General features: G+C 39.4%; 1 protein-coding gene across 1 annotated transcript in view; it reads left to right on the top strand.

Annotated features, from left to right (window-relative positions):
• Nucleotides 1–1,679: 1,679 nt before the first annotated feature.
• Nucleotides 1,680–27,307, top strand: part of CCDC50 (coiled-coil domain containing 50) — a 67,937-nt gene continuing 42,309 nt past the window's right edge. Inside the window, exon 1 of the mRNA XM_087817815.1 lies at nucleotides 1,680–1,728. Coding sequence (XP_087673941.1) covers nucleotides 1,680–1,728 — 49 coding nt within the window. The remainder of the gene's footprint in view (nucleotides 1,729–27,307) is intronic.

Below are 27,307 nucleotides of genomic sequence, written 5' to 3'. Positions count from 1 at the left end.
ACACATACTTTATACTTTGAGACCTAAGTGGCAAAATTGAAAATGTTTTATCTATACAACCACTTAAAAAGCGATCAGTTAAACACATAAAAAGCAGCCATTCAAATCCAGTGGGTGGGTTTGACCTGTGGGCCGTGGTTTACTACCCTCTGGCCTAGTAAGTCTTGTAAATTTTTGCTAGCCGAAGGTCTGCTTATCTTTTCAATGTCAGGTCCAAACAAAACCTCTTCCATGCGGCCTCTCATATGGACTCTGAGCAGAGTGACAGCAAATCCACGTTTACTCTCTTAAGATGGTAAAACTACTAGTTTAAATCGAGAGGGTGCGAGGGGCAGGTTCTAGAATCCAGGACGCGCAGGACGCGCAGGACCCGCAGCGGCTCCGGGACCGCCTGGCCTGCTGCGCGGCACCCTCGGGACAGGCCCTCTTCTCTCTCTTATCTTTGTCACGATCTTCAGTTTGGCGTCACTTTCTCCCGGCGAGGGCGAGCCCTCCGCACCGAAGGAGAAGGCCGGTGTGTTCCAGCTTATATCACAAACCCCGGAGGCCTTCCCCCTGACCCGGCCGCACGCGCGTCCCGGCGGGAAGCGTGGGTGGGGAGGCAGGAAGGGCGCTGCAGGCAGAGGTGCTGCGACACCGAGCTCGGGAGGAGCGGCTCCCAGGCGGGTCCCCCGCACGAGAGTCCTGTTGCCAGGAGGTGGCAGACAGAAGATGTTGCCAGTTCCGGGGAGACAGAAGTCACAGGGACAGTGCAATGTGTGACAGGCTACGAGAGGGAGACTTCTGACGCTCGGTTTTATCAGCCCCAGCACCGAACTTCACACTTGGTAGACATTCGGGTGTTTTTGATGAATGAATGACTCAGTTCACCCAGCTGGTGAGCATTGGCCCAGATTTTTATCAGCTGCTCCCTAGTTCCCTGCGTCGTAGTAGTTTTTTTTTTTTTTAAATGCCCATATATTCTCTTTCCTCTAATCCCGGGAGGCCAAGGTTGCACACACAGGAAGCATCTGGGGCAATCTCAGCCTCCCCCGCCAGAGCACAGAATGCCGACTACACGCTGACAGCGACGATTACAGTCTGGGTGACCCCTGGGGCCCCCTGTTGAGGCCTTTAGGACACGGCGCCCCCGTCCAAAGGCGCGACCCGGGGCTGGGAGAGGGGCAGGGCTCGGCGGGGGCGGGGGCGCAGCGGGGCCCAGCCTCGGGCGCGGCGCCCGGCACAAAGGAGCGCGCGGGGAGGAGGCCGCCGGAGCCCATCTCCGCTCGCCAGCCGCTCGCAACTGCGGTTTCAGACCTGCAGCTTCCCCCGCCCCCCGCCCCCCGCCCGCCGCCCCCCCGGGCCCGCCCGCCGCCTTTCTGTCTCCTCTCTCCCTCCGTACTGGACGGCGCGAGTCCATTTCCGGGCCCCGGGTGTTAGGTAGCGACCGGAGCCGGGGGCGCGGGAGCAGGTGGCTGCGGCGGGGCAGCTGGGCCGCCAGCCTGGGGCGCCGGGGCCGGTCCGCGGCCGCCTTCGTCGCCCGCCAGCGCTCGCCCGTCCCTCTCCCTCCTCCCGGGCCGCGCGCGCCGCCGGCCGGACTTTGCGCCGCGTCAGGCGCGGCTGCTCCGCGCGGGGTCGCGCTCGGCGCCGGCGGCCGCGGGGAAGCGGGGGGCCAGGGGCCGCCCGGACCCCGGCCCGACATGGCCGAAGTCAGCATCGACCAGTCCAAGCTGCCGGGAGTCAAGGAAGGTACGGGCCGGGGCAGGGAGCGCGCGCGGGGCCCCTCCCCGCTCACTCGGGGTTCCCTCCGGGCAGGGGCGTCGTCCTGGGGCCCCCGCGGCCCTCGCGCGGCGCCCGCCCGGTGCGGGCCTTGCGTGGCCGGGAAGGGAATTGGATTTAGGCTCTCCGGGGGGATCCGGGCAGATGCCTTAAAGCCTCAGTCTTTCCCTGCGTGAGGAGAGGGGGGAGACAGGAGCACCGCCCTCATCAAGTGGTTGTGCGGCGATTCTAGCGAGTGGCCAGGAGCTGGGGCAGTCGGACCCACTGGCGTCCTTAGAAATCGAGGCTCAGCCTCGCCGGCTTGAAGGCTGGGACGCGGGGAGGGGTTGACATTCGGCTCCTAGTGGAGCCTTTGTTTTGAAACTTGACTCTTTCCCTCCTTCTTTCTACTTTTCCTCGCCCAGCGTCTGGCTGGCTGGCTTTCCCACCTTCCCCAAGGTTTGAAAGTTTGGTCTTGGCACTGCCCAGCGCGGCGGGGCGTATGGGAAGCTGTTGTAAGCATTTTCTTACAAAAAGCACTGAGCTAGGGGAAACTGGGGACGGACTGGTGACCTTGATGTCTTAATGGCTCCCTATACTGATGTCCAGGAAAATAATGCTTGGTTAGTACTGGGCTGGCTTGGCTGTCAGCAGGTAGCCCTTTCCCTTCCCTTCCCTTGTTTTCATCAGCTGCCCCAAGAGCTAGCGTTTTTTATTGAGGTCTTGGATACTGGATCACCTTAACCTTTCGTTGCTTTTGGCTGTTCTTTGGCCCTAGGAAGCATAGACGCTCCAGAGTGCTGTCTGGGTTTGCAGAGATTGCCTTTGTTGTGGCAATCATTTATTTCAAGTGAGCATTGTGGCCTGAGGTGCCCTGGGAATGTGGAGTTGAAAAGAAGAATCTTTGCTTTCTTGAAACTGTGTTTCTTTGCCAACTTGACTTGACTCCAGTGGTCTTGTGGGTGCTCAAGTCGACTCTGAAATCCCAAGAAAACCTGACTTTTGTTTCCCAGAGATCCAAACACTAGGAGACAGTCACTGGTTTTACGTGGAATTTTTAATGAGGCTGGGCCTGAGCCTGTCTTCTTGTTCCTGAAGGATATTAGAGTTTAGGCCTGAAATCTCAACAGTAGTATTTTTCAACCTTTAGTTCCCTGCGTAGCTTTGGTGAACATTATGGCATTCACATGCAAATGTAGGTTTCACAGCATTGTCCAGACTAGGCCGTTCCACAGTTTGAAAGTCTTGGAGATTTTTTGCTGATCTTTATTTAGCCTTTTGGGTCTGAGTTGTGCGCATGTGTTTGCTGTAAGGAAACTGATCCTTGTGTAGTGTGCAGTGCTTCCTTGAGGGTGGGTGATGAGTAGAACGAGAATTGGGAGTGAGAATTGGGAGTCCCAACACAACCTTAACATGTGAAGTGTTAATTATATAGTGCCGTGATTTTGCCCAGCCCCCTCTTCATGTCAGTGACCTGGAAGAAACTTGAGACTCACTTTATGTATATGCATTTATATTGCTCTTAAGTCTCCTGGTTTCTGACCGAGACATGAATGATTTATTCTAGTATATTCATTCTCAAGAGGTTCAACAAAGACTTCCATCTAAAAATGCAAAAATTTTCTATTGTTAAGCTCTGGAATTTAACACATGTGAATTGGCTTTCAAGGCACATACTATGGTGTTTGGCAACCCAGTTTACATAATATGGTAAAGTGGTAAGGAAATTTAGTGTGGCTTTTTTATTAAGTTAAAATTAAATATTGGTTGATTTTGAAGGTGGTCAGAAATTGTTGAGAAGATCATTGTCGTTGTAAGTATCTCACTTTTCTGGTTCAAAGATCATCAAAGGAAATGATGTATTATATATTAGCAACGTCCTAATGGTGATGTAGTTTTTGATCTGGGAAGTATTCCTGTCTAATAAAGTGTATCTTTCTCTAATATAACTCTTAATTATGGCCCAATTACTCCCTAACAATATCTTTGGACCCTAATTAAAGAGAACAGAGCTTGTGCTTTATGATTGGGTAAAATATAGACAAACATTGAGACTGTTCTTAATGCTGAAACTTCAACTTAGTTTGAAAAGGAAGTTTAGTTTGCTTAATATTTTCTGGCACAGATTTTTAAACCCCATTTAAAAAAATCTGTTTCCTCCACTTTTCTTTTTTCCATCTAAACCTTTAGTAGGTTTATATACAGTTACAATTTGGGATTATGGAGTAGATTCAGTAGAGATTGAGAATAGTAATGCAGTGGGTGTCTGCCCTTTTCCCACTGCATTATTTTTTTAGGAGGGGGGAGGGGAGCCCTGTGATCTTTGTTATGAACAGCTCAACAGAGGTCATGGGTAGCAGCTGACATCAGGGAAAGGGAATATTTGAAAATTTTCTTTCCTAGGTTAAAGTCTAGAGCTTGTTTACTTGGTTTTAAGGCAAAGATATTCATCTTTTGGACAGACCTTTAAAAAAAAAACAAATTAGGGCAGTATTTTTATCTTGGGAAATCTCTCTTAAAATAGGAGACAAAGGGACACATTTGAGTTCATATGTAGGTGAAAAGAATTAAGTCTAACTCAGTGTCAACACACATCATTATTCCTGGTTTAAAAGCATATTTGGAAGATCTGCATACTTTCTGTTATAGAAATACTGTGGCCACTGCTTAGGAATCATGCTTTATTTCTTCTGAAGCATTTGAGGTTCTGTGCAGCAAGATTTGAAATAATTTCCAGCCATTTTTTTTTCATCAGTAGATATATAATTCAAATGAATCATGCAGTTTGTGAATGTTAGACAAAGGTATAGTCAGGTTCTGACAATATTCTGAAAGTTTCTTAGTTTAGATCAGAGCTGGGAACACATTTTTCTAAAAATAAGTACTTTTCATCAATTAACAAACAGGTTTTTGGTCAATTTTAGCTTCCTTGCCGAATTGTTTTTCTGAAACAATGATCTAGACACCCCACTTTCCTTTTTGCTCTCTCCAGTCCTATTTCCATATCACCACTTAATTTGAATTGCTTACTTATCATTGTAATCTTGCCTCCCCCCCATCTAATAATGGTTTCACATTATCTTAAACTTTTGGTTTAAGAGCATTAGCCTGTTCATCAAAGCCATTTCTAGACCCTTTTAAACTTTATTAACGCCTTTGGATTTTTTCCCTACTTTTAGCCATGTAGCACTTATGTTGTAACCCTCCCATCTTCTCCCAGTGCCAACCTTCATTTTTCTTTCCTTACAGCAGTAAGGAGTTTTATTATGTATTTTGCACTCTTACCATTCTTCAGATGGAAGATTTCACCATCTCCTGTTAACTGTGTGTGTGTGTGGGGGGGCAGACACGCATGCACGTGCGTGTGTACTCACACACTTAGCATCTGAAATTCCTGCACCTAGTAGTCACTTACTTCTTGAAGTAAAGGTAAACAGCTATTCTGAGAGCAAATCCTTTTTTCTTTAGTGAAAGACAAAGGTTAGTATCTTTTCAGAAATACACCTAGAAAGCACTGATTCATTTTAGGTCCAGGACACCCCAGTTGCATAATGGGGCAAATTGAATTAATGGCATAAATCCAGAACTTTAAGGGGAAAGATACAAAAATCATGTCTGGTGCAATAAGTGAGCTAAGTAGTCCCAGAGGATCTAAAGCATATCACATGCACACTAGGCATCTAATGTGATGGCAATCTGTGAGATGTACATTATCTGGCTCCAGGGCAAACTCTCTTTCTCTTTTCTTCAGAGTTTTGGTTGTTTTTTAATAAGACCATGGCTGGATCTCCTTGAATTGGAGGTTTGTGTCTTGGCTTTTTTATCCTCAATCTGGCTTCAGGTCTCTTATTTAGCCAGCAAATACTCATCAAATATTTGAATGTATGAATGAATGAATACATTAATAGATGCTCTCTTTTAGTTCAGGAATTTTTATCTTTGGCATAATTATTTCATATTCCCTCTCAGAGTATAAGCTCTTAAAGGGCAAAGATAATGCCTTTTAACCATGGTTATCATGTATCATAATGCCAGTATTAAATTTATAAAACCTTTTAATTTTTTAAATAATGTTTATTTTCTCATGCGTATGTATTATAAAAAGAATTCATCCAACATAGGTATAACAGAGAGTTAAAAAAAAGTAATTCCATACTCTTCCTTCTGGCCTTGAAAGTAATCATTATTAAGGATAAAATTTTAGTAAAAACATTTTTAAAATGCTATTTTGTGGTTTTGATTTTTATTTGAGTTATAGGTTTAATTTTTTCCTCTTAAGTGTAAAGCAGCATCACACAATTGGGCGGCTAGAAAGAATCTAAGGTACATATTTTAAAGTTTTTTGTGTTTTTTTTAAAATTTATCTTTATTGATTTCAGAGAGAGGAAGGAAGAGGGAGAGAGACAGATAGAAACATCAATGATGAGTCATTGATCGGCTGCCTCCTGCACGCCCCCTGCTGGAGATCGAGCCCTTAATCCGGGCATATGCCCTGACAGGGAATTGAACCCTGATCTCCTGGATCCTAGGCTGATGCTCAACTACTGAGCCATGCCCGGCCAGGCTAAGGTATGTATTTTAAAAAACAGCTTATGTGTCCTGTGCCATCCATTGAGGGAGGGTACTTTCACAATAAAAAATGCCCTGTAGTACATGGACATGATCTTCACTGTGGTGGAGAGGCAATCATATAGAGTTCAAGGAGATGTAAAGAACCCTCTAAATTATTACGTGGACCCAAAATGCCTCTCACATAAGGGAGAAAAAAACATTTCAGTTCATTGCTATATGCAGGTATGCATTACTTTATTAAATGAATCAGTGATTTTAAAAAAAATAGATATAGCTGTTCTTTGCAAAATAAAAATTCTTTAAATAAGCATTTCTGAAACCATTAAACATTTTGTTTGTTTGTTTTAACTAACAGGTACTTAAAGGACATCTTCTCCCTTGTGGGAAACTGTAAAGTTAATTGGTATTTTTAAAAAGGATCTCAGAGTAGAAAGCATTAAAACCAATGATCTAGGCCAACCTCCTCATTTTCCAAATGAAAATCTGAGGCCAGGTTGGAGAAGTGAGTTGTATAAAGCCACAGAGGCTAATGAGCTAGTAATTGGGACATTGGGGCCTAGACTTAGAAAAGCTTAAAACTGAATATTCATATAGTTCAGTGTACCCACCTCTTCCCTTTTCCACCTTTGTCCTTTCTCACCTTCTCCCTTCTTTATAACCTCCCTTTCTCTCTCCCTATCCACCGCTTCTTCACTTTTAAATTATTCTGTAGATGCGTAAGAGCCATTCCTGATGTGTTTCATATGTTTAAAACAATGGAATGAAAATAACGAGTGATAGCCCGGCTGGATGTGGCTCAGCGGTTGAGCATTGACCTAGGGTCCAGGAGATCGAGGTTCGATTCCCCATCAGGGCACATGCCCGGGTTGCAGGCTGGATCCCCAGAGGGGGCCATGCAGGAGGCAGCCGATCAATGACTCTCTCATCATTGATGTTCTGATCTCTTTCTGTCTCCCTCTCCCTTCCTCTCTCTGAAATCAATAGATATATTTAAAAACAAAAAAATGAATGACAAAACAATTTCAGATTTTCTCAAGTTATTTTAGGGATAATGTTGGATATGAAGGTTAATGAGTTAACATAGGTTTTGTGTTTATAATTAATTTTTTAGGTTTTAGTATTTTGATTCAGCAAATGAATTACTGTGGGAACTACAGGGGGTTACACTCCTTTCCCCGTGGTTTTTCTACCTGCAAAATGCATTTCTTCTCTGGTACACTCAGCTTGAAGGTGTGGACACTTTAAGATAAAATATATTAGGAAAATCAAGTCAAAGGGAGCCATAGGCCGTGGTTTTTCCTCAGTTCTAATCTCAGTAAAATCAGGAGTTTTTATTGAAATAAATGAATTTTGCCTCAGTAACAAAAAGCAATTATGATACTCTATTGCTCATGAAGAAAACAGGCCACAAAACTTAGGTAAACTCTGCTTGAAATTCTACTTGAGCACAGGAGCATATATTAAAATGGACTATCCTGCCCTATGGGGGAAAACAACCCTTACAACACATACATTGGCACCTTCAGAAGCAGCCAGTGGAAGGGCTTTGGAATTAATGTTTTTTTAACTGATAACCCATTTAAAGATGTCCTGTGCTTCAAACTGTAAAATTAGGATACCCTAGATCATGTATACGACCTACAAAGGATAATTGGTTTTATATTCAGAAAGACCTTGGGGATTATTTAGACCATTTATTCCCAGATGTTTGAATTGAGAAACTAGTGTAAAGGTTTCTAAATACTGCTTTTAAAAGGACATGACAAACACACACGAAAAAGAACTACTTATTATTGCCATCATTTTATTAAAAAAAAAATCACACACACATTAAGATTTGCAACAACATGGATGGACCTCGAGGGTATTATTCTAAGTGAAATAAGTCAGACAGAGAAAGACAAAGTATGATCTTTATTATATGTGAAATCTAATACACACATGTATATGTATACATACATATATACATTCATATATAACCAAGCTCATAGATAGAACAGATTGGTGATTGCCAGAGATGGAGGTAAGGGTTGGGGTAGGGGGTGTGAGAAATGGGGGAACTGTTTGTTTTTTAAGTGTGAATAAATTGGAAAAAATACAATATTTTTAAAAGAATTTATTTCTGTGATTACAAAAGAATACAGGTATATTATAGACAATTTAGAATAGTACAAGGAAGAAATTGAAAAAAATATATAATTCACTGTGGGGTGGAGCTGGTCTTCAAAGATGACCTCTGAATGAGCCATGCTTCCCAGTACTCACACCTTTGGTATCCCTTCTCCTTGAACTTGGGCTGGCTCCAAAACTTGTTTTTGACCAGTGGGATATAGTAGAAGTGATGCGGGATGACTTCTGAGGCTCAGTCACTAGGGACCTTGTGGTTTCAGTCTGGGTCTCCTGGAACACTTATTCTTGACCAGTGCCCTTGTGGAATCCAGCTGCCATGCTGGGCAAAGCCAAAACCCAGGGAGAGCCCACGTGAAAGTGCTCTGGCTGACAGCCCCCGTTGAGCTCTTTGCCGACAGCCAGTGCCACCTGCTAGCAATATATGTAGTATGGACATCCAGCCTGGCCGAGCCTTTAGGTGACTACAGCCTCAGCTGCTGTGTTCTGGTGACATGAGAGACCCATTGTGAGGACCACCCAGCTAAGACTTTTTGACCCACAGAACCATGAGGAATAATCTTAAACTATTTTAAGCTACTAATTTTTTGGGGTGGTGGTAGTGGTGTGGTACGCAGCAACAGATAACTGGCAAGGGTGTTGGGTAAAATTTCAAAGTAAACTTGTTTTAAGGGAGGGTGTTGAGGCAAGAGAGCTTGATGGGCATTACTGCTCGGTCACACACTCACTAGCTGTGGGCAAGTTATTAGCTAATGTAAACCCTAATTTTCTATATTTGTTAAATGGAAATTGGGAGATTTATAAGTATTCCAGTGTAGTAAAATGTCCACACTAAGTAAATGTTAGTTTCCATTAAAAAACACACACACATAATAGTATGTAGGTATGCACGTTACAGTTGGTAACTATACTCATAAAAACAGTGAAAACTTTCTAATAAAGTAGAACCAGTGTCTAACTAGTATTGTTTATAAATCAGTATTTTCTTTTTAGTCAAATTCATTGAGGTATAATTTACATATAGTAAAAATTTATCCTTCTTATATAGTATATAATTTTGGGTTTTGACAAATGTATAGTCCTCTAACCACCACAACAATCAAGATATAGAACAGTTACGTAATCCCTAAACGTTTATTCCCCACCACTGCCAGCTACTGATTTGTTTTCTGTCACTATAGTTTTGCCTGTGCAAAAATATAATATAAATGGAATCATACAAAAGTAGTTTTTTGACTTTGGCTTCTTTCCCGTAGCCCAAGCGGAGATATATCTGATACTATGTTGTATTAGTAACTTTGTTCCTTTTTATTGCTGAGTTCCAGTGTGTGGCTGCACCACAGTTTGCTAATATGCTTATCCGTTCAGTGGTGCTTTGCACCTTTTAGTGGTTATAAGGTTGCTGTAAATATTTGCATACAGTTGTGTGTGTGTGTGTGTGTGTGTGTGTACATAAGTTTTCATTTCTTGGGTAAGCACCTAGGGTTAGTGGGTATAGGGGTGAGTGTATATTTAGCTTTATAAGAATCTGCCAGACTGTTTTTCAAAGTGGCTGTACTATTTTGCATTCTCGCCAGTGATGTATGTGAGCTCCAGCTGTTCTGCATCCTTGGCTGCACTTTGTATTTGTCTAGGTCTTCTTTTTTTAAATTAAAATTTTAGCTATTTTAATAGATGTGTAATGTTATCTTACATGTCTTCAATTTTCATTTCTCTAATGACTTACGGTGTTGAACCTCTTGTCTTGTACTTATTTGCCATTATATCATTTGTTGAAGTGTGTTCTAAGCTTTTGCCTTTTTTTAAAGAGAATCAGACTTTTTTTATTTTTGAGTTTTGAGAGTTCTTTGGATATTCTGGATTTTAGTCTTTTATCAGATACACACACACATATATATTTAGCTTTATAAGAAACTGTCAGTGGTTTTTACACCTTGGTGCAACATGAAAATGATGTGGGGAGCTTTACTATAAACACATTTCCTGGCCCTACTTGATGTTAACTGAATCTCTTACAGATGGTACTGGGAATCTGTAGTTTTTATACCTAGATTATATACTACTTGGATTTACACAGTGCACATTTGGTTTATCCTGACAGAATACTGTAGCCACCCTAATGCAGGGATCCTACCCTACTCTCATTTCTTAACCTTTTACAGTGGCAGCTCATTTCTCTATCAGTGTTAAAGAATGAGTGGCATTTTTTCCCATCCAGTTATTGAAATTTGTTCCCCTAAAAGAGGGATCTGCAAAATATGGCCCTTGGGCCAATCTACTCACCTGCTGCTTGTTTTTATATAGTAGGAAGGTGGGCTGAGAATAGTCTTTACATTTTTTAATGATTGAAAAGAGAGGAAGAATGTTTGTGCCATGTGAAAATGATCTGAAGATTAGATGCTACAAATATTAGATAAGTAATTGTGGCGGAGACCCTATTACCAGCAAAGTTTAAAATTTTTACTATCTGGTACTTTATAGAAAAAAAAATCATTTTCAATGAAATTTTTAAAAACTTCCTTATTTAATTTACTTTAAAAAATTTTCTTTATTGATTTCATAGAGAGGAAAGGAGAGGGAGAGAGAGATAGAAACATCAGTGATGAGAGAGTCATTGATCGGCTGCCTCCTGCACGCCTCCGACTGGGGATCGAGCCTGTAACCCGGGCATGTGCCCTGACCAGGAATCAAACCCCGATCGCCTGGATCCTAGGTGGATGCTCAACCACTGAGCCATGCCCAGCCAGGGTAATTTTCTCTTTTGATATTTCAGTTATCACTGTGAGCATCAGTTATTACAACTTTTATTTAATGTAGTGGTGCTGGTGGGGACTGTTGTGGATAGAACTTTTATGACACCATGTTTTATTTTTTTAGTGACTTTTAAAAATATAGACTTTTTTAAGAAGAAAAAATTTATACTCCATATAAATTTCTAGGGGCTTCAGAATTGATGAACTCAGTAGGAAGCTTATGTAAAGTGAAAGTATGCCCTGCTGTGGAGTTTCATGAGTGAAGTGCATGAGTGAACATATTAAGTTGTTTAAAAAAGTTTGCTTATGATTTTTAGCTTGTTATTATCTGCTCTCTTCAAAACTGTGTTATTGACATTTGCAGGAATGAAGTGTTACTTCGTCTCTTGGAAACTTGTATCGGAAGTACTGGGCTTATTTACCACCAGACTGTGAAGGCTTAGTGTGCAATTGGCAGTTCCAGTCCTGATATAGCTCTTCAGTGACCAAATACCAGGGGAGTCTCCACTGGACTTTTTTGGCTTTTATTTTTCTAATGAGTCATAAAGCCTGAGTCACTTTCCATTAACTTTACTCCAGGACTTCTAACTGCATGTGGTAAAACCGTGAATGACTTATAAGGAGATCTTTCCCTCCTCACCGCCTCCTCATCCACAACAAAATTTGTTTTCTTCATTGACTGTATAGAGGAGTCTATGATTTTTAAGTATTCACTAATTTTTGAGTATCACCTTCTCACCAAATACCTGAAAATACTAGCTTTTTCTTCCTATTAAGAGCTTCTGTACAGTGTGGACTTAGGGTTGGCACATACTGTCAGAAAGTCATTGTCTACATGGGAAGCCTGAAGAGGAGAGAGGAAGAAGGAACTTGGGTAGTACCCTAACCCCCATCTGTCCGGTTTGAGTTTGGCCTGACATGGGGCAGCAGCCGGCTCGGAAAGGGCTGTTCACTCTGTCTGCAGTTACAGGTCACTCTCTGGCTTTGTCTACAAGCCGTTTCTTACGCCGTCAGTGATGGCTGGGTTCTAATGTGACATGTCTGCTTCTATTGTCTCCCCAGGTTTCCGTGGTCAGACCTCATTATTTCAAATTAGGCTTTAGGGTACCCATAAAGCATTTTTTCTTTTCTTTTTATGGTTACCCCATTAAAGCTCCACAAAGTTATCTTTGAAAGATAATTTGGGCTCTCTGTATGTTGGAGGAGACAGACGGGGTTTAGCAAGTGGTTAGGGAGCTATTGATAGACTCCACTTTACATTGCTTTTAACATCTCTGAATTCCAGGAACTTGCTTTCAAAGGCACTCAAGCTCCCAAACGTATAACTACTGAGGCTTAAAGTCAGGGTTATTAAATAATTTATGGGCCAAACTCGTACACTGTGTAAGAAGGATGTGATTCTAATAATTTCCCCAGAATAGGTGTATACTGATGACCATAGAACTGGAGGAGACATTGCTGAAACACTGCAGGCTGTTGGATATGATGATGGAGTGAGGTCTTTATTATGAAACCTTTTCTGGATACATAATGTAAAGTTTTCACTGGTACTTTGAATCCAAAGGACACCTGTCTCCCATAGACTGTTTTGAGGTTCTTAATCTGTTTTCTGTTTAATAATTGATTACTAAATAAAACATGATATCTTTTCTGCAGAATGTAGTGTCAGTCACTAGGGTTTTTATTTAGCTCTTCATATTTGGGTATCAAAATTCTATTTTTATTCAGCTTTCTTTTTGATACCTATTTATGGTTTCTCCCCACATAGTCTCCCCAAATGTGGGGAGCAGGTGTGGAAAGGATTTGTGCAATTGAAAGGAGGTAAGAAGTGCACACACTTCTGATTCCCACTTACTTGGAATGTATGAATTATAACTGTCATTTTCTTTGTCATTTTAAATAGAGCAAGAGGCTACCTTTTATTGTATACTTTTCTGCCACTCATCTTTTCTTTGTCTGCTATGCATCTTTTCAGTAATTGAGTTCCTTCTAGAGTTATTTTGCAGTATTTGCCCTAATTTACTGATACGTTAAAGAATATATCTAAGCTGAAATCCAGTTGTAGCTTAAAACTTAACTTCAGCAGACTAACCTCTTTACAAAGGGAAGTATCTTGAACTTAGGCTTGTGAAACCTGGTTTTACACATCTCGTTTTTACTTACTAGGTATAAAGACTCAGAGAAAACACTAAACATTTCTAAGCTTCAGTTTCTTTATCTATTTATTGGAGATAATATTTACTATGCCTAATATAGGAACTTGTAATGAAAGGTAATACAAGAAATGAATACCAAAACATTCTGTAGAACACTGTGGTATACATTCAGTCTCTTGATATTACTGTTCAAGTTGCCCTGTAATACTTCTACTTTTCCTTCTTCCAGACCACTGTTCCTGTGACCCCAAATCCTCTGCCCTGAACTTCCTTCTACAGTAGCCAAGTCCAGGCTATTTGTGCCCATCCCACCCTTCCCTGGGCTAGCTCAAGTGCTGATTCTCTGTTATGTCTACCCTGCTTCTTTCCTGTGTGTCTTCACCCCACTTTGAAGTACTTCCTTAAGCAACATGTCTTAGACTCTCTGTCTACTAGTTCTCTCTCAAGAGACTGTGAGCCAATTGATCTCAGTATTTCTCGGGGATCCTTACACATAGCAGATACTCCAGAAAACTTGTCAGACTATCTGACAGCTTGTGCTCAGTAGGCCAGCTGACCTGAGCTAACTGAACCTATGCCTCCAGAATAAGAGCTGTGTTCACTTGCATGAATTCACTAGGGTAGGAACAGGACTAGCCAGTCATTTACTTTTTCTTGTATGAGTTTTTCTCGTTTCTCAAATTCCTGTAAGAGATTTATTGGTGTTAAGCTTAATTCAGGACTTAAATTCATAGTAGTCTCCTTTGGAAACAATGATTTTACCTGGCTGTGAATCGGTTTTAATTATGTAAGACCCTGTTAATGTGTGCACATTTTTAAAGAATGTTGATATGGTGTCATTTTGTCACTGTTACTGGTGGAGGTGGTTATGTTCTTTGATGGTGTTGGAATCCATTCAAAATTTTTATCTTTGCTATTTTCTCACTTAGATTTATTTTTAGGTAAAGGGGGCAAAGTTCTTATAAAGTTTTAACTAAGTTGATAAAACATAATATGCATTTTTTTAAGTTCTTGATTATAAGGGGTGCTAATTGTGAAGAATCAGAAAGTTTTGGGTTGGAAACTAAAATGAAGAATGTTCAGATTGCAAACTTGGGGTGGTTTATGATCAAAAGAGGGTCAGAAAGTATAAGCTCAAGAGTTTTTGCTTTGGGGATGGATATATTTAATGTGTACTTATTTTAGAATAGTTTCCTAAATTAGGGCAAACTAGACTCTTTCAGCTTCATATATTATATTAGAAGTTAACACTACTTTAAAAACATACAGCACTACCAAAAAATTATACTTCTAGGTAGATATTATATCAGATTTTTTGAATTGTCAAAATAATTTTGACTCTTTTTTAAAAAAAGTGAGGCAAGTGAATCCTCTAGAGCAGAAAGGTATTTGGTCAGCTTGGCTTCCTGTTCACAAATGCGGGCTGCCCCTGATTTTCTTTCACTTCCTCTCCAGGGGAATCACATGGTAACCAAGTATACTGTAGGATGCACTGAAGCCAATTTCATTGGTAATACATAAAGAAATCCAAGGCCTTTAGAAAACATTCCAGTTAAACTGAAATAATTTGGTGATCTCCAAGAAACTTTCTGAATACAGAAGGTGTTCACCTTCCCAGCCTGACTCTGATCATCTGACCCCAGGTAAACCTTTTAGTAAATGGCACAGTTTACACTCGTATTCATTGGACAGTAAGTGACTGAGAACATGGTCTCATTTTACTCTGACACTGAAGGCTCTGTGAGAACTGCCAGTTAAAAACAGGAAAAGTCTACCACTTTATAAGACATCAGATTAAACAAAAAGTTATTTTAAGATTTATTGGTGGTTAAAGCTACTATACAGATGGATAAAAGCAGATGTTAACCATTTTGTATGTCAGAAATAGTAAAATCAACAGCAGCAATGAAGAAAGCAATATTTGACGCAGAAGGAAGTTAACACAACAGTCATCCTCTGTGGATAGTCTTTCATATTGGCCGCGACTATCACATTTTAGATGATGTGCTTGTATTGAAGAGATAAATGTATGTCACTTATTCTCAATCAACTACATGTCATACAACCTTATATCTGAATTGGATATGCTCTTAAAGAGAATTTGGACTATTTCTTTACAGGTCAGGGCATTGAGGTTTAGATTTGGAAAGGGACTTGTTAAAGGTCACTTGGTGAGCTGCTGACAGAACTAAACTTCTGACAGGTATCTGGAATTAAGAACAGGGTTCTTTGTACTTCCACTTGTTTATTCCTTCTATGCTACAATAAAGCTATTATATTTCTATAATATAGGTAAGAAATATTCACCTTTCTTACAGTAAAGTACCAGAATGTCATGTGGATTTGGCAGAAAGCTTTTACTAGAACAACAAGAATAGAAATTAGGAAATGTATTTAGTTTTAGGCATGCGAAATTTTAAATCTACATGTTAATATGTTGTCTAGATTTTGACCGGCTATACTTTGACTCAATAGTCTACCCTCCTATCTTTCTTGATAGTGATACTTTGGTGATTCTTCTATTTTAATAAACTATAATCACATGACTTTCACATAGAATTGTACTTGCTTTCTAACTGTAGACATTCAACTGAAAAAAAGTTCAGAGTGGTGGAGCTAATTTAACAGTCTAGACAGACTGATTTTCCTTTTACTCAGGCCCACAATGTGTATAAGAAGCTTGTTCACTCTCCATTGGACATAAGAAGTTCGAAAGAGTTATAGAAAAGTAGTGAACTGCTGATTATATTGTAGTTCCTTTCCAGGAAACATTTCCATACATTTATAAGAGGAAATAGTGATTGCATATCCCATTATAGATTTTATACTATAAAAGTGAGTGGATCTTTGATAATCAGTGACTTAGTGGGAAATGACTAGAAGCACTTGATAGAAAATAACTAATTATAAGAATTCATTAACTCTGACGATGACAATATAATAGGTTCCATTTATTGAACTTCCTTTTACTGAGTGACAGATGTTTTCTTCACTTATCTAACTTAGTCCTCACAGTATTTATCTTATTTTATAGATGAGGAACCTGAGGCTCAAAGATATTAAATAACTAGTCCAAGGTTTTTTAGCCTCTAAGTAAGCAATATTTCAGTCTTGATTTGTAAAGTTGTTTTTCTTCTGTGCACTACTCTATAAACACCAGGCAAAATCCACAACAACCAGGTTGCCACTTTATGCCTTCTGTTTACTTTTGAATTATTGAGGACATCTCAGTTTTCTTATCGGAGTTTACCATGAAGCTTCAGTTTTTGCTTCTCTCTTCCTAAAGTACTGGCTGAATTTCCAGTTTTCTTTGGGAATACAGAACCATCAAACAGTTCATGTTTCGCTTAAATACCAAGGTGAATACAGAATTCTTTCTAAAAGTAAAAAATAAAATATCCCTATTTGATGTACTACATAGAGAGCCACAGTGGTTGTTGACAGAATCAGTTCTAAAAATCTACACACAACTCCCTGTTGTGTGCATAGGAATTTTCTCGGTGTACTTTGAGACACAGGCACACTTCCTCCAATTTATTGTTGGGTTGTTTCCTTCTTCTGTATGGACTTTACTTACAGGAGAGGAAATCTGATTTTCATTTAACTCTACAGTACTTGCATTATAATTAGGAAGATAAGTCTCCTGATTTTCTGGGAGGCATTCCCCTAGATTAGTATAAACTTGAGTTGATTCTAGGAAAGTACCCATGATCTCAACATATCTTTTAGAAAAATATATTTCTAGTCACTAAATATCACCAATTATTGAGCATATGGGAATGGAATTCCAGAAATCTCGAGATTTACCCATTTGTTATCTGTCCATACTTTTAGATTTACATAAATCCAAGATTACTGGAAATGTGTGTAGAGTTCTTGACAAATGGTTACCAGAGTTGAAATGTGAGTGTTGCAGTTTGTTTGATTGGAGTGAGATTCTAAGAGAATATTTTTACCACTCCTACTTTTCCCATGACCACTATTTACAATAAAGTTTTCTGTGGGAATTTTGAGTATTACTCTCAATTTTTTTGAAATTGAAATTAATTTACTAATCCTAATAGGAAAGAAAGTGCTAGCTAAAGTATCTCCTTGCAGAAGAGAAGTTGAAAGTGGAAATATCTGACTCAAGGATAAATAGAACTTGCAGTAGTTAGTACGTAAGGAAACTCTGGTAATCTGAAGCCAATAAACCAAAATGGTTTTTCTTCCCTTGGTGTAAACTTGTACTTAAGTTGGGTTGAATGTGATCATTTGGGTTTTAATGGGCATGACTGGGTTTATCCTGCAGAGGTTTAAGGAGATGGGTGGCTTTTCTTTCTAGGTTAAGGCAAACAGAGAAACCAAACCATTTGAGGGCTGCCAAACCATTTGAGGGCTTGTTTAAGTGCCAGGAAAAGTGCCATTCAAATAGTGGAATAACAGAAGGTTGGAGTTTCTTTAGGGATAAATGGGATCAAAATAAAAGACAAATTCTTACTATCTGTATTTTCTTAGTGGAAAATTGGTTTTAAAAAAAATCCTGCCTGCTATTGCTTATCTAATTGTATTTACCCTTTTGAGGACCCCATGTGATTATCAGTGGCCTGTCGTTTTCTACATAGAATGTCTGTCTATCTGAATAATTTGTGAGTACTTTCAAAAAGTATGTACAATTTTTCTGCAGTGCACAAGTACTTAGAGTGGCTATTATTACTCTCATATTACAGGTGAGCAAAAATAAGTGATACTAATTTGTTGAAGATTATTCATCTAATGAGTGTTAGAGCTAGGATTGAACTCAAAGTAACAGTACTCTTGGTTACAGCATATTGCATCCCTGTGCAGTAAGTATTAACTGAATATCTCATGTTCCCAGTGCTCTGTGCAGTGTACTACAGGAAAAACTGTATGAGAGTTTCATCTTTTTCTAAGTATAATTCTGATAGTCATTTTTGGTGTTTAATTATGAAATTTTATAAAGCCATTAAAAAATAAACTGAACTGTTTTAAAACAAGAGTGCTTCCTTTTAATCACTTTTGTGATACTGAGATTAATTACTTATTTAGCTTCTGTGTAAATTCATATGTTCCTAAATTGTTCTGAAGTGGAGCATCCATGTAAATTGTAATTGTTCTTTAAAGAAGGCACCACAGGCAATAAATGTAGGAGACTGCTTCTCCAATTGCTACTGAGTGGTCCAGTTATCTAAGCTAGCACCGTTCGTTCTATCTGTCACACTCTGATTATTGTTCAGAGCAGTGCTGGTCAATAGAACTTATGTGATGGGTAAGAGGTTCTATATTCTATACTGTCCAAAATGGTAGGCACCAGCTCCATAGGGCTATTTAGCACTAGAAATGTGGCTAGAGAGACTAAGGAAATGAATTTTAAAAATTTAATTTTAGTTAATTTAAAAAAATAGCTACATGTGACTAGTGGCTACCATATCAGTGTGAAATGTTGTGTGTGTGTGACCTCGTTGGAATAATGATAGATCGATAGAACATACAGATTGGTTCAGTTTAAGGAAATCTTTTCTTTCTAACATCTATTCCATCCAACATTGGACCATGTGGATGCAGATCACCTGGTGTTTTGAAGGCAGCCTAGTGACCATTTGGTGGGAATGCAGATGAAGAACCCAAACATCCATTTATTGTGGAAACTCAGACTAAATGACCTGGAGATTATGAGATATTTCTTGAGAAGAAAGGAAGCTCGTTTTGAGTTGTGTTAATATCTGCATCTACATTTTCTAAGAATAAATAAGATCTGAGTTGTTACTTTTCTTGGGTGCTTTTTTGTTTTGTTAATGCCAGCACAGAAAAGTTGGGCTTCAAAAGCATCAGTTCATAAAGTTGATGCCTGCAAGACAGGAACCTTGTGAGGTTGTTTGTGTTTGTGGATTTTTTTTTATCATTTATGATAGCTTGAGTCAGATATTTCTTATGGAAAACCTAACCTCTATCCAATAGTTCTAAAAGCATGAGTAAAAATTGCTGTTTCTACCCTGCCACCTTCCCTCACCCCCCTTTTCACTGTTCCTCTCACTCCCAATCTTTTACCCTGGAAATTTCTGACTCAGCCATTTTCACTTTTCCAATAAGTTACCCAGTTACTCTGTGGTCTCTGATAATGATGTAGATGGTCTGTGATATTAAAGTAGTACTTCTGATTTGAAGACTTATATTATCTCAGCATTTTCAAAACCCACTTGCCTGTAACCTAGTGTGTCTGTGGTTAGCTATAATATATCTACTTGCCAAACAAGTGGTTTGGGTTGCTGGGATTTTCATTTAACTTTGAATTTGGGGAATTAGAAGAAAAAAAAAACCTCAGGAAAATATTTTGATAAATTGCATCAGAGTGAAATGGTGGGATTAAATCAGTTTTGTTTTTGAAAATAGGTCTGTTTACTGTGCTCAGTCTTGTGCTTTTGCTGAAGGGGTGTGTGTGTGTGTGTGTGTGTGTATGTATGTATGTATATAGGCACACATTTAAAACTGATGCTTGAACTACTGATGATGTCCATTATATAATTTAGTTATTTCTATTTAAATTCCAGCATGATAACTGAGTTTGCTTTTATGTTTGGTACTAGTAAAACACTTCTCTTCAGTGAAAAAATAGTGTTATTTCTCCTTTACGATAATGAGAATTGAGCAACTTTTCATATTTTCCTGATTGCTTTGTTTCTCAGGAAGATCAGATACAAATTTGGTCCTTATATAGACTTTGTTTTTGTTAGCATACTTTTTTCCATTAAAAAAAAAACACAGAACTTTTTCATTCTATAACCTTAAGGAAATGGTATAGTTAAATTGAATCAATAAAACAGAGCTACTACAACTCTTTTTTTGTTTTGTTTTGTTTAGTAAATACAGAGGTGGACAAAACATTTACAGTTGTGAGTACATGAAACAGAGTTAATACAGCTATTGTAATAACCATAACCTACAAGACTTTTTCTATATGAACAACCTACTTGGGGATTGTTCATATAGAGGGGATTGGGGGGTAGAGAGGGAGACAGAGAGACATCGTCGATTGCCTTCCATATGTGCCCCAACTGGGGATCAAACCCGCAACCCAGGAATGTGCCCTGACAGACATTTGAACCAGCAACTTTTCAGTGCACAGGACAGCACTCAACCAACTGAGCCACTCTGGCCCAGCTTAAAAAGGAAAATTAAGCTACATTGTAATCCTAGGATACATAATCAGTGTTAGGATTTTGACGTTTATCCATCCTTTCTAGTATTTTCTAAGTAAAATTTAAGTTGAAAGTCAGGTATTTCAACTGTAGTCAAAGTACACTATAGGCTTATAAGATCAGTCCTGGAAGAGGACCTTTAGGGCTTTACCTGTGCATGGCCCATGTGGTAAGCCACATGACTGGTCATCTTTGTGGTGGGTGGACAGCATCTACTTAAATCACCCATAGCTAGCAGTAAATGTAACATTGTAGTTGGGTTTAGCCTCTTCTTTGAACGTCACAAAGCTTTTGCTTATGATCCGTTATAATCTCATGGGACCTCTGTCATATATGCGGTCCATTGTTGAAATGTGTTTATGTGGCACAAGACTGTAAATTAATTGCTCAAACATTACTTAGATATTATTCTCATTGTTTTCAACATTCTATCTAAAAGAGAAATTTCAGTTGTTGAAGGGACCAGCTATGTTTGCTATTTTGGGGCTCCTAATTAGGGCAGGCGGTTAGGAGAGTGTCTGCAGTCCCTACCTGCTGCTCTTGCCACTGGTGGTGGTGGTGATAGGGCTGGAGGTTGGTTTTGGTGTTGGTATTAGCGGTAGTGATGTTGATGTCATCTAAGTCAGGTATACATAAACTGCTGGGGCTGAGAATATTGACGATTTGACATTAGGATGAGGTCTGTTCACAGTTTCCCTGCATCCCATTTCTTCTGTTCTACTGAGGCAATATTATTAGAGCTTTAGATAAAGAGAAGAAACTCTAATAAGTTAGGGAGACATTTCTTTTGTAGGACAGCACACAAAGGCATGGGGTTTATATATGTTATTTCTTATTTCAGATTGGCTTAACATCTCTTAGATACCTTCATGTAAAATTCATTACTGCTCTCTTTCCAAAGGGAGAAACTCATTGATGTTGGATGGAGGGAGTCGAGGGGTAGATCTCAAATGGAGATTTTCTTTGGAATTTCCCACTGCATTCACTTCCTAGGGTTTTTCTTGTAGGTCACCTATGAAACACTGCAAATAAAATGAACTTTTTATTGCCCTTGTTTTCAGAAGTAGAGACAGGCCAGCTGTGATTGCTAGAGGCTTATTCTTGGGAGGTAGTGAGACAAAGTAAACTGTGTCCCATTTTTATTGCTTTATTTGGGGATCTAGAAACCACCTTCTAAACACATGTACCACCCTTACCTAAATTTTATTTCATCCTCAGTTTCCAAGAATCTAATGCATATTTATTGTATTTTAGTTAGAATTTAATAATATCACTCTTTGCTGACATACTGAAACTTAGACCTGTGTGTTTTTTTTTTCCCCTAGGAGTTCTTTGAACAGAAATATTTGGGGTCAGAAGAGCTCAGTTTAGTTTCCTATTCATTTGTTCACTTATTGGGTTATGTTGGTCAAGCTGTTTTACTTCTCTGAGCCTTAGTTTCCTCATAAATAAAATGAGGATATTGATAAAACATTTACCTTCAGGTGGTTAGGAGGAATACATGTGACTGTGCATTGTAATCTGCAGAGTGCATTATCAATGTCAGTTGTGGCTGCCTGCCATTGCCAAACTTATAAAGACAAAATATGAGTCTGGAACATCTTTCTCATTCACAGAGAGTGTTTTTATGTATACAGAACAAAGAAAAGCAAGTATAATTCTTGCTCTCAAAACAATGAATATGTGTTCCATCTGCTAATAGCATTTATACAAAAACAGAATAATTCACAAAATTATACCAGAATATAAAAGGAATACAGACAGAGTTGAAAGAAATAGCTTCTAGTGATTATCTCCTTAATCCAGGCATTTTTATGTGGGTGGCAGCTTGTAAAGATTGAGTCATAGGAATTGTATTTTCAGAGAGTTTTGGGATGTGGGTAAAAGAATGACAGAAGGGGATTGACTTCACTCCTCTCTTAGCTTGTGTAGAATTAATTTGGCCCTCTGCCAAGAATGTTTACCACTTCTGCCCATAGGAATTAACCTTCCTTTGTGATTCATTTTGTATATTAACTCTTTAAGGTGCCCCTATATGTTCTCCCTAAGTCACATCTGAAAGGTTAAGGTCCGTGGTGTACAGGCAGGCTAAATAGCCATCTCGGTGAATTAAGAAAAATTGAATTTATTTAGGGAAAAGGGGATGGAGGATGGGGCTATCCAAAGGGAAAGGGTATTGGGTCCATGATGGTACAAAAATATACTTGTGAAACAAGGAAGAGTGTAGGAGAAGCAAAGGAGAACATAGGCTGGGCTGCTTTGGCTCACTGAGAAGTCAGAGAGAAAAGGGGGCCTTGGAGACAGGTTCCACTGATAAACCCAGGACGAGCTGCCACTGCCCATTGCTCCCCTGGTTGCAAGTCTAGTGGGTTCCCCTCAGAGGGAAGAAGGGGGATGGAGATAGTTGCCGCTGGCCTGCTCCCCTGGTGGGGAGTGTGCACTGGGTCCTTTGTCCTGAGAATATTTATCTTTTTCTTGGAGGTGGAAATCTTAGGGGAGGTCTCGGAAATATCTCAGTAGAATATTCATCAGCTTTCCAGGTGTGCTTTTTCAGGGTCCTAGTATCCACTGATTGGTCGGTGCCAGGGCAGGAGTCATTACTTAGTGTAGCTGATCCTGAGGCAACTATGGCACCACTTGTCTGGTTTCACTGCTTTTCTGGGCCTGGAGCTGAAATACAACTGAGGCCTAGATGATATCTTTAGGGAGGAAATGCTCAGGGGGTCTAAACTGCCCGACCAGACCAGTGATATGCTAGAGGAGGATAGGTTACCCTGGGGACAGGGTTCTTATTTTTTCATTTTTGCCCCTTGCTAGGCAGCTGGGGCTTCCTGCCCTGGTGAATTTCTGTATCACAGTTTTTATGCCTGGGTTTCTGTACGTTGTCCATCTAACAACACCCACTCCTTAACCTACCTCCAAATTATAATAAGCATAACTGCTCCATTGTTTATACCTTCAAAGAGTTTTCTATAGGTCTTTATAACATTTATCACATTATATTCTCATTTGCCATTTGTCATCTCCACCTCCTAATGTCTTGGAAGTGACTTATTCATCCAAAATAGTGCTCTGCAAATATTTGTTGAATCAATGTGTTTGCATACTTTGCCATTTATTTAGGGGGATCCACAGAGAATGATAATCATCTTTCTCTTCAAGGAAAATGGATGGAATATATATATGAGAGAGAGAGAGAGAAAGAGAAAGAGAAAGAGAAAGAGAAAGAGAAAGAGAAAGAGAATATATATATCTATCTATCTGTATATATAAAATCCCAGTTCTCATTTGTGAAACTTGCTTGGCTCAATGTAAACTAAATTACTGTTTATGTGTACCTATCTGGATTTAAAGAAAATCACTAAAGCTGTGGCTCAGTTGGTTGGGCTTGGTCCCATGCACTAGGGGTCACCAGTTCCAATTTGGATCAGGACACATGCCTGGGTTTCGAGCTGGATCCCTAGTAGGAGGCAGCCAATTGATGGTTCTCACATCAATGCTTCTCTCTCTCCTCCCTTTCTCTAAAAATTCAATAAAAACTTTTTATTTTAAAAAAGAGATTTCTACTTTTATTTAAATGATGTTTGAAAACTTTTGCTCAGCTCTGTGATGCCATCGTAAGGGCAGAACTTAATTCTGTTTATAACATTGTTTTCTTCCTTTGTTTAGGGAATTCTTCCTGTTCCTTGGCCATAACTACCAGTTTTTCTTCATTTTTTTCTGTTAATTTGCATCTCTGGAAGCGTTTCTGTATGCTCTATCCAGTGCTAATTATGTGGAAGGTACAGAGATGGGAGGCAGCTTTGTGCTTAGTTGAAGGATAAAGTGTGTTTCTTTCTGTTGATGATTTTCTAAGCAAGGAGGCAGAGTTACATGGCGATTAGAGTGCAGAATAGACTTAGTCACCATGCTCTGACTTCGGGGAGAATGTTTGTGTCCGAGGGAAGAGGCTATAGGACTACTGAAGTCTGGATGGGGGTGAACAGGAGTGATGTGGTTGGTTTAATGGCAAGAAGATAAGCCTGAGGTTGGGGTGAGTGAAGATGCACACTGGAGGGAACAAGCTTGAGAAGTGGGGGGATGAAAGCCCAGGTCCAGTGGTTTATCTCAAGTCCCCAGATAAACATTATCTTATGCTGGTATCCTCTGTACTGTTTATACTGTTTACTTCAAAAGAGTAGGTTAGAAAAGAAGCCAACATCCAGGCTCTGAATGTGGCCTGGCTGTGAAATGTTTTCAGTAATTCCAATCTGGTTACTGTTTTATAAAGCTGGCTGGATGTGTGACTGTTTTCCAGCTTGCATTAGAGGAGTGGGTGCAGAGAATACAGTGACATATCCTGAAAGAACTGGAGTGGAGGCAGAAGAAATCATTAATTGAGCAAATAATATGTCAGTATAAATGAGATTATATATTTGGAAGTGCTAAGGCCGTGTATTAACAATACAACTCTCTGTGTGTATGAGTGTGGATACTTCCATGTAGCTTTTGAAATTTTTTACACTGACTTGTAGCTCAGGGCGTACCCATATTTTGTGGGTACCAATTCAGCCACTGCTGTGAGAGGATTCAGGGTCAAATCACAGTAATTGAATATACTTTTTTTCAAATTTTTTTTATTGTTTTCAGAGAGAGGAAGGGAGTCAGAGAGAGAGAAATAGAAACATCAATGATGAGAGTCATTGATCAGCTGCCTCCTGCATGCCCCCTACCAGGGATCAAGCCTGAAACCCAGACTTGTGCCCTGACCAGGAATTGAACTGTCACCTCCTGGCTCATGAGTTGATGATGCTCAACCACTGAGCCAAGCTGGCGAGGCAATATACTTCAGTTTTGATGTTTAAATATTAAGAAATTAAGAATAGTCATTAAGATAATTAGTAATACATAAATTCCTTGCACCTATTATGATTAGTTAAATGTCTTAAATATATGCTGTTAATGGAATAAAATACGTGTATTTTTAAAAGTTTTATATTATAGAATTAGAAATATGATGTATATAAATATAAAAAATTACAGAAAAACACAGGAAATATAGAAACCCAGGAACCTACCACCTAAATTTAATAGATGTTAAAATTTAACTTATTCTACACTATTCTGCTCTCTTCATTTATAGAGCAATAGAATAGCATATATAACTAAGGCACTACTGGCCCTTTGCTTTTCTCTAGAGGTAATCACTAGTTTAAATTCAGTTTATGTCAGTGCCATATATTAAAAAATACATATTTTTACTTCAGGTGTATGTATTCATAATGTTTTAGTGTTGTGCTGATTAAATAAATATAAAATTATTCTAGTTCTTCACATGGCTATCCACATGGAAAACTGCAATAACATTAAAATTTTTAATTTTATTCAACACATTAAAAACATAAAATATATTTTTCTGGTGTAACTTTCTACCCTAATAATGTAAATTGAAGTGGCTTTTAAACGATTTGACCGTAATCTCCAGAGTGATGTATGTTTTATGTCATGGCAAAATACATATCATATAAACATGTGTATACAACTGAAAACATTTCTTCAAACCATAGTTTCCGGTAGATGTGTGACATCCTCTATTTTCTAGCTTATTCTTTTTTTTTTTTTTTAATATGTCTTTTATTGATTTCAGAGAGAGGGAGGGGGAGAGAGAGAGAGAGAAAGAAACATCAATGATGAGAGAGTCATTGATTGGCTGCCTCCTGCATGCCCACCACTGGGGACCAAGCCCAAAACCCGGGCATGTGCCCTGACAGGAATCGAACCAGGATCTCCTGGATCCTAGGTTGATGCTCAACCGCTGAGCCGCTCTGGCGGGGCCAGCCTATTCTTTTTCAAAGGCTTGCCCCAGACTTAGTAAAATGATTTTCTGACCTAATAATAGGTTGCTACCCATGATTTGAAAAACACTAAGGTTAATCTAAGAAATTAATCTCATTTTAGTTAATCTAAAATGAATACTGACTTTAGTATTCAAATGTAAGCCTTTGTTGTATAATAAAAGTCCTTCAAATAATAAGGGCACGTGTTAAAATAGCATTCTTCTGCACAAGATGCGATTATGTTCGTTTTGTTTTTTTATGAGCTAAATCCATACATATCTTAGCTATTTATTTAATTAATATTAATTAGCTAAGTGTTTTAGAGAATTCATGTTGGTTAGTGTAGAATAACTCCTTTCATTCTATTCTGACCTGGAGTCCTGGAGGGAAGGAAAGAACTCTAGTTGGCTTAGAAACTGACTCCCAATCCTATTACCACCAAATTATGTGTAGCCTTAATAAGTTATTTCTTCCTTCTGGCCCTCATCTTCCTCATCTACTAAATGGGAGGATTAACTAACTTATCTTGCATGCACTGTTATCCTGTGAAATACTGGGTAGCTCATATCTGGGCCTCAGGTTGTTAGAATTTGCTGAGCATGTATCTGAACAGGACTTTCTGTTGGGATTACTGGTTTTACAGTTGCATTTGAGCAAGGGGTAAGCTGAGATCATATTCAGTTTAGTATAGTTTTGGAGCAGAAATGATTCCTACATCATAAAACCATTTCAGACTAACCTTGACTTCTCCAAGCTCTGCCTACTCTTGTTGCAGTAAGGGACAGTGCTGTATGAATGTGTATATGAACATACATAGTGCTAAGAATGGCAATGGAGTGTTTCTTCATTCCATTTCAGTTAAATGTCCTTCCAGGCAAATCCAAAGCTGCAAAAAGAAATCTATAACCTCTGGGAAGCCTGGGGGACATTTTCAGAAGTCCTATACATTG

The sequence above is a fragment of the Miniopterus natalensis genome, chromosome 6 (genome assembly GCF_054644295.1).
Source record: "Miniopterus natalensis isolate mMinNat1 chromosome 6, mMinNat1.hap1, whole genome shotgun sequence".
In the NCBI taxonomy this organism is placed as follows: Eukaryota; Metazoa; Chordata; class Mammalia; order Chiroptera; family Miniopteridae; genus Miniopterus; species Miniopterus natalensis.
This window is presented reverse-complemented; position numbering and strand designations above follow the sequence as displayed.